Source organism: Emys orbicularis, chromosome 17 (genome assembly GCF_028017835.1).
Source record: "Emys orbicularis isolate rEmyOrb1 chromosome 17, rEmyOrb1.hap1, whole genome shotgun sequence".
NCBI classification, from domain to species: Eukaryota; Metazoa; Chordata; order Testudines; family Emydidae; genus Emys; species Emys orbicularis.
In genome coordinates this window covers 4,837,051-4,851,165 of record NC_088699.1, presented here as the reverse complement: position 1 = coordinate 4,851,165, position 14,115 = coordinate 4,837,051, and the positions used below count along the sequence as shown (strand labels likewise).

The 14,115-nt window shown below is 45.6% G+C and overlaps 1 protein-coding gene across 1 annotated transcript in view; it reads right to left on the bottom strand.

The window, feature by feature from the left end:
• Window positions 1-11,125, bottom strand: part of VPS53 (VPS53 subunit of GARP complex) — an 89,209-nt gene extending 78,084 nt beyond the window's left edge. Inside the window, exons 1-4 of the mRNA XM_065418307.1 lie at window positions 11,040-11,125; window positions 4,870-4,950; window positions 3,620-3,669; window positions 2,880-2,946 (exon numbers count right to left, since the gene is read on the bottom strand). Of these exons, the coding sequence (XP_065274379.1) occupies window positions 2,880-2,946; window positions 3,620-3,669; window positions 4,870-4,950; window positions 11,040-11,123 (282 nt within the window). The 5' untranslated portion in view covers window positions 11,124-11,125. The remainder of the gene's footprint in view (window positions 1-2,879; window positions 2,947-3,619; window positions 3,670-4,869; window positions 4,951-11,039) is intronic.
• Between the last annotated feature and the right edge of the window lie 2,990 nt (window positions 11,126-14,115).

Here is a 14,115-nt window from a genome sequence, read left to right as displayed (position 1 = left end):
TTAATAAGTCCCTTAACAGGCAAACTAACTAGGGGCTTCACAAACGTATTTACCCCTTGTGGAAGTAGAGAAAGAACTGACAGGGAGATTTGAAGGGGATTTCAAATCCACGCAGTCTCCTTATGTGAGCAAGAGTCAGGCTAGCTGTAACCCTAATAACGTGAGATTTGTAGAAGCGAGGATTGTGTGAGGCGAGTGGGAAAGAACTGTGTGAGAAGTTGTTGCGACCTTGTGTTAGATAAGTATGGAATGTAGACTATAGTCTAAATTGAGGAGGAAAATAAGATATCAGGATGACGTATGTATAAACAAAATGCAGCTGTTGCCCGTTATTGTATGTAACAAAAGGTATAAATGCTTGCTGTAATTGTTTACCTGTGAGAGACCTGTTTTGCTCTCTCCCTTCACGCAATTGCTAGAGATAATAAAGTATCTGACTTGCTGCACCCAACCTGAGAGTGAGAAATCTGTTTTTTTCTCCGACACCCTCCAGTGCTACTGCACAGGGTACTGGCTAAGGCCTGCACTGTTTTGATATAGCACAGTGACCCTCTAAGGAACTCAAGGATGTGAGACATAGAAGGCAGAGCTTCACATGGAGGATGCTGGACCTCCATAGTACACATCCGTCAACAGCCTAGGAAACTCATTCAGCAAGTCAATCCCAAGCAGCCTCCTCAAGTTCTGTCCAGCGGTTCTTGCAAGAGGTTTCTCTACATTGGATTCCACAGCCAGCATTTCCATGGATGCTCAGCACGGACACACACTGCTGAGCTGTGGCCTTTGGTCACCATGTAGGAACAGCTTCTTTTATTTTGTCCCCCTCGTCAAATTCATCCTCTGGACCTGCCAAAACCCTAGGCCATGCTCTTATAATTTTTCCCCTTGACTGCACTCTCCTCCTCCTCTGTGTTCTCCCAATCACCCCTCCACCCTTCAGTCTGTCCGAGAAGCTGCTGCCAAAACCATCTGCCCCACTTTTGTCATCCTGGGCATGTTTCAACCCTCTTCTCTAATTGCTGCACTGGCTTCTCCTCAGCCTCAACAACTCCCCTTCCATGCGTATTTCTGACCTCATTTCTTCTGACACCCTTCTCCTGACCACTCTGCTGGCCCCCCACTTCACTCCTGACCCAGGCTGTCTTTCACATTTTCTCTTATTCTAGGAACAGTCTCCAGTCTGCACCATGATATCTGCCAAATGTGTCCCTAACTCAGTAATATTTAGTGCTCAGGGATCCATACCAATGTTAAACAGTCCTCCTGGGATAGGTAAACAACCCCCGTTTTCCAGACATTAATACTGAGGCAAACAGAGGTTAAATAATTTACTCAAACCACAGAAAGAATCAGCAGCGGAAACAGGATGAGAACTCAAGAAGTCCTTGGCTCCTATCTCTGGGCTCAGTCCACACTTCATAAGACCTACTTGTGTAGGTTCTTTTATTTGTGACTATAAACTACAAGATCAGTCTATTGGGAGTGGCAAACTGAATACGTTTTAATGGTGGTCTGTGTCCTTTCCATGCAGAACAGCTCATCTTTCATCACTTGGCACATGGGCTCAAGTGCTTTTATTTGCCTAGCAGTTATTCTTTCGTCATGGTAGATTTTTGCAAGCAGGTGCACTTCAGATTGAGGCTTTCAACAGAGTCTGTCACTGTGTGCTCCAGAAGGAAAGAAGCAAACCCACACAAACTGTACTTCAGGAAAAACTGAAAAATACATCCAAAGGGTCTACTAGTGGGGGAAAGGCAGTCCTGTCTCCAGGTACTACTTCTTAAACATTGTTTTCTCTTCTTAATATTAAATGTAATACTCATGGAAGGTGCTGGATTGATATGGAAGCTCCCCGTTTACCCATAAAACAGCTACAAGACATGCAGCAACAGTGCTAAGTGCCTCAACGATGAATCATATCTACAGGTAAGAAGGTAGTTCAGTCTTCATGGCTACTATATCCTTGGTCTTGCTGTTAAGTTCTGGGTACTGGGGTACAGACACTTGTCAAATAGAGAATAAACTGAAACCTGCCATCTCGTTTCATGGGGGCCACTCAGTCAGGCAGTAATGACCTAGGACATTCCAACCAGTGACCTAGTTAAAAGGCTCCATATCCCAGTACCAATCCCCTGAGCTATCCACTCCCACTTAACAGTGGGCCTGTTTTTATCTGCTTTCCTCCTATACCTCTGGAATCAACTTCTGAGACTGACTCAACTGCAGGCATCACGTTTCTGTTTTGATTTCATTAAACTCAATTTCTCTCTTGCCTCCTTCCATAGACTGATCAGAAGACGAGTAATAACAGCTGTGTCTGTACGTGACTCTTCAATATGACTTAGTGTATTCATTCTCCGTGGTACATACAGTGTTACGTGTGTGTGTGCAAGATGTTAGTAGCATCGCTACGATGGGACACTAGATGGGGAGGGCTCCGAGTTACTACAGAGCATCTTTTCCCAGGTCTTGCCCACATGCTCAGGGTCTAACTGATCGCCATATTTGGGATCGGGAAAGAATTTCCCCTCGGCCCAGATTGGCAGAGACCCTGGGGGGTTTTCCATCTTCCTCTGCAGCAAGGGCACGGGTCACTTGCAGGTTTAAACAAGTGTAAATGGTGGATTCTCTGTATTTAAGTCTTTAAACCCTGATTTGAGGACTTCAGTAACTCATCCAGAGGTTAGGGGTCTATTACAGGAGTGGGTGCATGAGGTTCTGTGGCCTTCAATGTGCAGGAGGTCAGACTAATGACCATGATGGTCCCTTTCGACTTTAAAGTCCATGAGTCTGAGACTTCTGCATGCCATAGCTGTTTTTCTTTTTAGCAGAGGGAGAAGAGAAGCTTGGGATTTTTTTGTGATAGAAGACACAAGTACCTGTCTGCCATCCTGTCCCACGTTTGTCTGTCCTCTCACTACTGTTCGAATATTGTCATCCAGCCTCCTTTGGGGAAAAGCAGACAACGTCAACATAACCTACTGCATACATGGCACAGATCGGTTGTGAAAACCAGTGCACAGAAAGAAAAAAAATTGTACTTGGGTTGGTTTGTTTTTAAATGGTGCTGACAGCATAAAACCGACATTTTTATAAATACCTCCTATTCTCCTGAATATTAGCAACAACACTGAATATTGGCAAAATATGAAAATTATTTTTAAAATCCAATTCACTTTTTGCATTTCACTCCAGTTGACCAATGTTATCAGACTGGGCAGTTTCCCTTTCTGGTTCTCCTGCACTAGAGCCGTGCTTTCAGGTAGACAAAAAAATGTCACAACCCCCTTATATTTTTTATTCTTACCTTTATAACAAACGTAAGAATGACAACAATAAAGCTTATGGACTACAACTATTACTACAGCTACGATGTTTGAGCTCACCAACAAGAAGGTTTTGGCCACCAAAGTTATTCTGGGAGTTTTGTTTTTCTTTGCTTTAGAATTGTAACACAATTTTCAGTGCCCAATTGTCTTTCGTGAGGTTGAGAAACACTGCATTAGAGCGATGTTATTTGAGTGGCACACACTATAGGAAAGAGTTGGATGAAAAATCTAACAACCATATGGCCATTTCCCACTTATGTGACAATGAAAGGAAACAGAGCAGTACTTACCTTATTTTCAGTCTGATTTTGTTCACAACTTCATCAATGTTTGCCAAAGACTGCAAGATAAAAAACAATTTTTCAAAATAAAAATGTTTTTTCGCTACATACACGCAAATCGGAGACTCAAACTTCCCTTTGAATAATACTTGGCATTTTCTTTCATAGCACTTTACAAAGGTGGTTCAGTAGCATAATCCCCCTTTTATAGGCAGGGAAACTGAGGCACCAAGTAGTTTGGCGACTTGCTCAAGGTCACGTAGAGGTCAGTGACAGAGCCTGGAACACAAGCCAGATCTACAGACTACAATGACTCTTCAACTCGCCCCTGCACATGCATAAACACGCCGAGTACAACTACGATTTCTCTTTGCGATTTTACGAATCCTCCTTCAGAGGAAGCAGTTAAAGGAAATGGTGATGGTGACCTCTAGTGGATAATGCAGTCAAAAAGCAAATACGATCAAAGTATGTTAGGGTTCAACCTTACAGTATTTTGAACTTCAGCAACCCCCAGAGGAATGCAATGGGCCCCGAATGCCTGAGATCCACGGCAATTAAGGATGCCTGACTGGTATCTGGGTGTGAGCAAATCAAGCAGAACAAATTGAACAGAAGCTCCTAAAAGGAAAAATCCTACTGCCTGCTCTGCTTCTGCAGTCAACCCAAACGCAGCAGAATCTAGGAAGTTCCAGCAAGTTTTCAGGAGCTCACCCAAGGGCCCTCCTCATCTCAATAGACCTCCCAACCCCAAGCCAAGCCTAGTTCGTGGGTTGAACTAGGGAAGGATTCGACCCCACTAGATCTCCATTCCTTATCCCTGAAAGGAAACAATGGTTTTAAAAATCTAGTCTGATTGTGACTGGACTTGCTGACACTTCACATTCAAAACATCCCCGGTGTGGCTAGAATCCTTGGGGCCTCCCAGTATATTGATCCAGCAGGATCTGAAATTCAACTGCAAAAACAAACAAACCCTTGCATAGTGAAACTGTTTCTTTCTAGAGACCAAAATGGAACTTTCATTATATTTGAAACTGCAGCTAGCACATTGGGAGATAGTCATTCTATTTCACAAGGTCTGAGTTTAAGAAGTAATTGCCACTGAAAGTCATAATTTTGCTGCTCTTTAGAAAGAAGCCCTGGGTATATTTTTAAACCCGTCTTTCTATGGACATGCAGGGGGATTTACACATTGAATCACCATTAAGGTTACCCCATGGCTCATGGGACAGCAGAACCCCAAGCATTTGACTTACTTGCTCAGTTGGAAAGAGAGTATTAATATACTCCACAGCATTGAAGTCTGCCCTGTCCAGTGGATCTTGGCTGGGAAACACCTAGAGAGCGGGAAAAGAAACACAAAATATCAGCTTGATCATCTGTAACTTAAACAGTATCTGTTATTTTAATAACTAAAACACAGACATGGGATTATGTTTAACAGCATGGTCCTGACAGGTCTGCATGGAGAGCAGTCAGGCCTTAATTCAATGGAGAATAAATAGTTTTTGTGACTACACCCCTGGAGGTCTTTGTGCTATTAAAATTCCTGCAGTTATCAGACTGGGTAAACACAGATGTAATATATATGCACATCCCGAGATTCAATACCAGCACAATCAATCATGTGCTACAAATTCCCAAGAGACAGAAACTATTAATTATGTATCTAAAACCATGTTGATGTTTTCATCATTGCCTGGAAATTAAAAGCTCATGCTGAGACCATGCCCTTCTCTTGGGTAGGGCCATCTGGTGAGAGATGGAGACTTTGTCTTATCAAACATGATGAATTAAGAAAATGGTCAAACCAGATCCCTGGAGACCTAGATTTCACCATGCAAACATGGAAAAGAGAGAGAGAGGGTCAATCTGTTAAATGATCTAGTTATCCCAGAAAAGGAGAAAAGAGCAGCAACTCTTTTTAATCTGTCTTCAGGGGGTGCTCAAATGATCCAAGTAAGGTTGTTAAATTATTTTTCCTCCATCATAAACTAAAATATGATGTATTACCTTCCCAGTTACCACGTTTGTTCTGTGCCATGCAGACATCAATCCCTCCCTCCCCAGTCTAAACCACGTCCTGGATGTACAGTAAATCACATCAGCCATTGCGCGGTGTCACCCGTGTGCGTCATTCTAGTCATTCCAAGCTGGCGATAGGCAGCTGCATTAGGCAAAAGAAAATCCTACACAAAACCTTCAATTCAAACTTTTTGCTATCTTAGCACACGGAGTATCTAAATTTGATATACTTTTTTCAAAGGGAAAATCTAGTGTTTCTGAAAGGATTGTAACTTAGAGGGCCTCACTACTATTAATATGGTATTTGTCCACCTTTCAGCTGAGGAACTTGGGGAACTAGAAACTGAGGCACAGGGAGATTAAATGATGTTCTCCAATATCACACAGCAAATCAGCGGCAAAATCAGGAACAGAAGCCAGGTGGCCCGACTCCCTGATCTTCTACTGGGCAACACTTACAGACAGCACAACAGATCGATTGTGATAGCGAATAGTCTTGCCAAAAAACGAAACAAAACTCAGTCTGTCTCAGACTCCTACTCTAGCTGGCAAACTGCAGTTTGACTACTAACTGTTTGTGTCTTGCTACCGTCTGCTGTTTCTAGAGGGCAAGCGGCGACAGTACCGATCGTTCTTATGAAAGATTAAGGTTGGCGATGGCTGTAAGGAGAGTCATGGATTCCGGGAGATTTAAACACGTCCATCAGATTCAGGATGTGGGGAGAGGATTGTGGTTGGGCAGGTGACTGAGCAGACACACAGCTAAGCATATTTGACTGAGCATTTGATGAGAAAAGCTAATAGTACTGTAAGCTGAGTGTGGCAACATTGCAGGGGCACAAATGAACAGACCAGTAAAATCGAACTGAGTGCCCCTAAGCACTCGACCAGCAAGGTACTACAGGACAACCAGATGGAGAGGTGATGGAAAGGCACCACATAAAACTAAGACAATATTTATGAAAAAAGTATAGCATCTCAGGGTTGTAATAAGGGTAATGGGGGAGGTCATAATACAGTAGAGAAGGGGCATCAGCCTGGGTTAAGCTTCCTCAATCACTACAGAAAAGTTGCAGGAAATGAATATGTTACTTCACTGCAGTATTCTATAGTGCAGCAGAATGGTGAAATCTCCCTTGCTATCCCTGACAGCCTGCCTCCTCTGCTGATTCAGATCAGCCTTTACAGCTAATGTCGCCTGATATAAAAAATCCCAGGGGAGCGAAAAAATCATCATTTTATATTGATTTTTTGAAGTTTGTACAGATTTTCTTTTTTAATCAGCAAATCCAAAATTTTATTTACAAGACACAGCATTAGAAAATAACTGTGTGGCTTCATCACTAAGATGCAGGCGTAGGGCTGGAAAAGACCACTTGAACCATCAAATATAACAACATTATAATTAATACATTAGCTAATGAATCCAGCATCTTCCCCACCCCTCATCTGCCTGTTGCAGAGCTGGGACATGAACTCAGATTTCTGAACCCCAGCTTTAACCATAAGACCATCCTTTGTTCATTCCCAGGTCTGTGCCTCTTTTCATGCAATCCCCCAGACCCAGCACAGTCTTGTAATTAATATTTGCTAAACCCCTTTTCCCTTTGCCTCCTTCAAAACACTCCTGGAGAGTCACTCACTTTGTGAACCTTTCTACCTGAAGATCACTTGCTATTCCGCACGCAGTCCTTTGACTGTAAACTGTTCTGGATATTACTCCTGGGGGAATTCTGCGTCACTGTGCACGTGCAGAATTCATGTCCCCCGCAAATTTATTTGCTTCCCCACAGAAAAATGACTTCTGATGGGGAAGCAAAGGGAAACCCACAAGAGCGGTCATGAGCCTCTCCCCGGCAGGGCAGGCAGGTTGGTTCAGGCACTCGGAGCAGCAGGTAGAGACATAAATCACCACTAGGACAGGGGTGGGAAGGCTGGGCAGTCGTGCGTGTGAGAGGAGAGAGACACTCTGTCCCTCTTGCTTGCTATTGCAGCACACTTGGTGTGGAGAGCCAGGGCTTTGGGGTGTTTCTGGGGAGGTAGGTGTGGGGCAAAGCAGAATGTAGCAACCTACCTGCTTAGTGAATTGTTCCCATCGCCTTTGTGAATTCCCCCAGGAAGATAAAACAGGTGGTAAAACTTTTAAGGCTCCTTTACATTGCCAGAGTGGTGTAAAGGACAATATGGTCTTATACATGCTTATAGTGCTTTAGTGATTAGAACTGGTCTAAATTTTTTAACTGAACAAAATTTCTATTAAAATGTGCTCCATGAATTGTTTGGTTCTTACCTTTCTGGAGATGGTCAGTAGCCAATATAAATTGTGAGTTTGATTTCCCAGCCCCCACTTGCTCTTCAGTTGCCTATGATATAACACTGAGCATACAGCTGCATATATTTGTTGACTAGTAATAGAAATAAAGGGTCAAACCTGGTGACATTACTATTAGGCAAGGGGGTTTGGGGATTTCTTCCAATGCTCCCCACTCCCATTCTCCATCCATTGTATTGTAGTTTAAATAAACTACCAAAATAATTGAAACTGGAATGATTATATTGCATTATTTGACAAATAAAATGTGCAGAATTTTAAAATATTGTGCACAGAATTTTTAATTCTCGGTGCAGAATTTTTAATATTTTTTTGCAGAATTCCCCCAGGAGTAGGATATGGAACCAATCAGTAGATTGGCAAAGTTTCCTTGTTAGAACCATTCAACTATAGCAACATGTAAAAAAATATTATGGTTATAGCAAAAGTGGAGATTTACAGACGCACAGTTTAACAAAAATGTTACAATCTTTGTCTAGTTCCCTAAACAATCTTTATTGGCCCAAAGCAGTGGGAAATTGTGCTTATGTTGTGATTACATTGAACAGATTTGATCCCAGACACTAGACCAAAGTCAATCTCCATATAAAACTCCCCATCTTAACTCTCCATATAGAACTTAAAATGTTTTTGAGAGGAAAAGGAAAGAAATCTCATCACCCTGAAGGAATTAAAGCTCTCACTAAGGTTAATGGGCCTACTGTTTTGTGTTGTCTAGGTGACTCTCCACCTCTAACACAGGGATTATGATACATCACAGGCAAGACCTGAAGTCTTCAACTTTAAAATCGTATGCAATAAACAAGTTTATTTACCTTTTTCCATTACTCTCAGCTTGGCCACTGACAGTCAGTAGCGCCTTTGTTTATAGCCAATTTCATTCTCATATTCTTAGTGCCATAGTTGGTTGAATTTCCAACAGTGGAGCAAAATATTTGTTTTAAAACAACTGTTTTCATTGCTTTTTATTATTATTTATAAGAACATTTGCCATTGGCCTTAGAGGTTTTTTTATAAATAAATATTTAAATGTGGGGCCAAATTTGAATTAATAGTGTTCCTTTAACTCAGTCCTTGCAGGCACTTAAAATAAAGTGTCACTAGCAGAAAAAGGCACAATGAGACCCAGTAGTTGGAAACTGAAGTGAATCAAATTCAAAAGTAAGGTGCAATTTTTGTTTTTGTTTTTTTTAAACAGTGAGAATAATTATCCATTGAAACAACTCAGAGACATGGTGGATTCTCCAGACTGGCTATCGTTCTAAAATATATGCTATTGCTCGGAGAATATTGGATGAGGTTCTTTAGTCTGTGTCATGCAGGAAATCAGACTAGATGATTATAATGATCCCTTCTGGCCTTAGCATTTATGAATCTATGAAATGCAAAGTAGTATTATTCCAGCCAAGTTCCAGTTTCCATTAGACCTCAGGATTAATTTAGCAGCTCTCAAGGTTCTCAGTGAAAATGGTTCAACTGTTCAGCATCAAGTTCCCCTCTTCCCCCCCCATCCCATGTGAAGATCCCAAAGTTTCTGGAATATTGCTTTAAAAAACAACAACAACTCGTTAACCTCATAGAAAAAATGACGCCCACAAGAACAATGACAAAGAAATGCTGCTGCCTTCCTTATTGATAGGTGCTGTGCACCCCTGCCGCTGTGTCAGCCTCCATCACCCCCTCTAGCTCATTCAAAGAAAGTCTGCAACTTAACTTGTTAACTTTAACACCCAAGAGGGTCACCTGAGTGCTGTGTTGTGAGGCAGCTCCCGTTCCCTGCCTCTAGATTTTCACCTACAACAGGTTCCTCTTCAGACAGCAGGGGTGAAATCCTGGCCCAAGGGAAGTCAATGTAAATTTTGCCATTGATTTCAACAAGGCCAGGATTTCACCACAGGTTGCTGCTAATTCCATTGCACCTCCTTTGGCGCACAAAGAATTGTAAGACGCATCTGAGGACTCTGGTTCCAGGAGGATACGTGTGGGCTGCTCACGTGGAAAGGGTTTTGAGCGCCCTGACGCATGCCACTGCAAATCAACGGCCTCCTATGAAAGGGTGGGACAGGGCGAAATCTCTCCAAGATCCAAATCAGCCAGGGGGTTCTTTTGTGCTTTACTTAAGCCTACAATGGTTGACAAAAACCACACGCAGGTTGGCTCCCTCTATAGTCCAGGCCTGAAGCAACAGGGGGGAAAGGGCAACAGGCTGAGGCATGGAGAGACATTTATTTACTAGGAAAGTTAATACTACCTGAACGATAAATAAATTAATCTAAGATTCCACCAGAATCCCAGCCCCCCCCCCAGAGGAGAGCGTCCCTGCCCCCAACCAGCCCGTCCCAGCCCCCCCAGAGGAGAGCGTCCCTGCCCCCAACCAGCCCCTCCCAGACCCCCCCCCAGAGGAGAGCATCCCCGCCCCCAACCAGCCCCTCCCAGACCCCCCCCCCCCAGAGGAGAGCGTCCCCGCCCCCAACCAACCCATCCCAGCCCCCCCCCCGAGGAGCACGTCCCCGCCCCCAACCAACCCATCCCAGCCCCCCCCCCCCGAGGAGCACGTCCCCGCCCCCAACCAACCCATCCCAGCCCCCCCCCCCAGAGGAGCGCATCCCCGCCCCCAACCAACCCATCCCAGCCTCCCCGAGGACAGCATCCCCGCCCCCAACCAACCCATCCCAGACCCCAGAGGAGAGCATCCCTGCCCCCAACCAGCCCGTCCCAGTCCCCCCCCCAGAGGAGAACATCCCTGCCCCCAACCAGCCCGTCCCAGCCCCCCCAGGAGAGCGTCCCCGGTCCCCCAGAGGAGAGCGTCCCCGCCCCCAACCAGCCCGTCCCAGCCCCCCCAGGAGAGCGTCCCCGGTCCCCCAGAGGAGAGCGTCCCCGCCCCCAACCAGCCCGTCCCAGCCCCCCCAGGAGAGCGTCCCCGGTCCCCCAGAGGAGAGCGTCCCCGCCCCCAACCAGCCCGTCCCCGGCCCCAACCAGCCCATCCCAGCCCCAAGGAGCGGGTCCCTGCCCCCCAGGAGCCCCGCCGCCCGGGAGAGCAGCACCTCTAACCCCCGGCCCAGCCCTCACCTGCTCTATGGCCAGCTGCACCTCCGGGGCCAGCTGCAGCACGGCCTCCAGCTCCTCCACACCCTCCAGCTCGTCCTCCTCCATCCCGGCCTGCCCCGCGCCGCTTCCGGGAACCGCGGGACGCCGGGACACCGGAGGACTCTGGCCAACCAGCGGCCGCCCTGCCTGCCGGCTCCCGGGGGCGGGGCAGCCGCGGGATTGGGGCACTGGCGGGGGGGGGGGGGCAGGAGTGAGGGGGAGCGGGAAGGACAGTGAGGGGGGGTGGGGCACTAGGGGGCAGTGCAAGCACTGGAGGAGGAGGAGGGTTCACGGGGCTGTCAGCACTGGAGGAGGAGGAGGGGGCAGTGGGCTGGCAGCACTGGAGCAGGCACTGGGGGCAGTGGGCTGGCAGCACTGGAGAGGGGGGTGGGGTGCTGTGCTGGAGGCACCGGGTGGGATTTCTGGCATTGTGTGAAGGTCAGATACCCGGAAAATGACGAACCTTTACTTATCAGGGCCCTTGCTTTTGGTGTTAGAATTTGGAGTGGCCGGAAAGACTCCCAAGGGGGACAGGATGAGACCCTCTGAGATGTTATCACCCCTAAGCTTGAAGGGTGAAATTAGTTGCCCGAGGTTGGGAATTCAGAGAGAACTGGGAACTGAACTCCTGTCGCCCAGTTCTGTATTCAGAGCACTAGAGCACTCTTCGGAATAAAAGACATGTATTTTCCTTATAATGATCCTTCATTTATCAAAAGTCCATTATTCCTCCTGGTGCTAGAATGCTCAGGCTGGCCCACCACCTTACAGCGCTAATGAAAATCTGTTTGTCTTGATTACATATTTCTTTGCATAATTATGTCTACCTTAAATCCTGTTTTCGTGTAGCACAGCAGAGCACTTGTGAATTCCACTCCAGCAGAGACCCCAGTTAACTCACCACAGGTATTATTGCAGTGTATTATATTCTGTTATAATATTTATTTATATTCCAGTAGCTCCTAGCGGCCCACATGCATTAGGTGCTATGAAAACATATAGTGAGAGACAGTCCCTGCTCCCCCAAGCTAATGGTCTAACTAGACAAGACAGACAGGAACAGAAACAAAGGCACAGAGTGGTGATTTGCCTAAGGTTCTCACAACAGATCAGTTGCAGAGTAGGGAACCGAACCAAATCTTCTGATTCCCTGTATGGTGCCCATTCCACTAGGCCACACTACTGCATCGTCCTCAGAAAGGGTGAAAACACAAGCATCAGAACCAGGTTGTAAGTGGCAGGATTTGAGATGGGGGAAAACAAAAAAACCACATGTCTGTCTATAAGGCTAAACCACGATGATGAGTAGCCCATGGAGTCTGCACATCCTGTTATAACTCCCTGCTGGATGAGCCTCCTCACCAGTGCAGACAAGTGCAAATTTCCCTACAGCCAACAAGCTCGTCTACTCGTTAGTTCCTAACTCCGCGGCTCACAGACCTTTGATCGCACTCTGGCTTTGTTTAGTTTCAGTTTTACATGGTGCCACTCTCCCATCTTGCCAAGCTGGCACTCTCAAAACCTGTTCTTAGCACTGAAAGTCAGAAACTCAAGGGTCATACTTGTGAGGATCTGGGCCTCAGGGCCTAACCTAGTTGTAGTTGTGACAGACCGACCCTAACCTGTAATATCCTAAATGAATTTTATTGAATGAAGTTAAACCTTATTGAAGTAGAATGATTAATACTTTTAAGGGGTCCATTGTATTACAAATACAATTGTGCATGTGTGATTGTGGCAGTGTTCTCTAGTTGGAGGGGGAGGCTAATGTACTTCCTATGTTATCAGCCCTTTGAAGCCACCCCTGGAGAGGTGTACATATACTAGTTCAAACTAGATTGTCTGGGGACTAACAGACAAATAAAGGCTTTTTGGATAAATAGCCTACTTTTAAACTGGCTCAGGGCTTTCTTCCTGATCCAGCAAACGGACAAGTCTCCTGATCCATAGAGGACCCCAATCCTTGGGGTAGAGTTGGAAGGACTGGGCCTACTGAGGCCCTGTAAGACTGGGTGGTTGTTCTGAGCTGAAGCTGTGATGAACTTGTGACCACAAAGGAAACACTGTAGCTGGGGTGTAGGAGGACTGTTCCTGCCAGAGCTCATGGTAGAATGGGGTTGGGGCCTGGTAAGGTTATTAGCATGGGGTAGGTTACTTTATTATTTGTTAATGTATTTCCTCTGTAGTGCTTTACCTGAAGAATAAAATAGGTTTGCTTAGAAAGATCTGTGTAGTAACTTACAAATGTTGACAATTACTCTTGTCAGTCTCTGAAGAGAAAGCAAGTGGGTGTGCTTTAAGGCAGGGAACAGTGCAGCATGGGAAACCCCAGTCCAAAGGGAGAGAAATACAGGTCTCCATTCGAAAAGGCTCAGGAGCTGGAAGCCTGAGAGTGGGGCCCTTGCTGGACCACTCAGGAGATATACAGGTGCAGGGGCCGAGAACAGGGACAGTACTTACTCCTGTGAATAGTCCCAAAGATTCCTGCAAATACTTATATGCATGCTTCATTTTTGCACAAGAGTAGTCCCACTGAGTCCATGCAACTACGTGTGTGTGTGTGTTTGCGTTTGAGGGTGCGTAGCCTGCAGACCTCACACACTAAGTAAGACCTTTATCCTGCAACAAACCTATTAAACATACTGTACTGCAGCGATTTTCAAACTGGGGGCTGTGGAACACCTGCTGGTCATGTGGTTTGATTTTGCCTCTTTCCCAGCTGCTACATTGTATTAAAAGTAGATAAACCTACCTCATATACTTTCCCAGTATGACTTGCCCATGTCACAATTGCACTAGTTGCCCTCAGGGTGGCCATGTTCTACAATTAGGAACAGAAGGGGGACTCTGTGAAACAATGTCTTGCAGTGTGGTTCACATTCCAGGAAGGTTTGAGAACCCTGCTGTAATAATAAATGTAACCCTTTATTTCTGATGTGCCACTTCAGAGATGGATCAGGAATTGCTCAATGATCAAAATCTTAGTACACCCAGAGCACACTTAAATCACAAATACTTGGCTTGCTCCTCTGACTCTACAGCTCCTCCCCATCCTTAA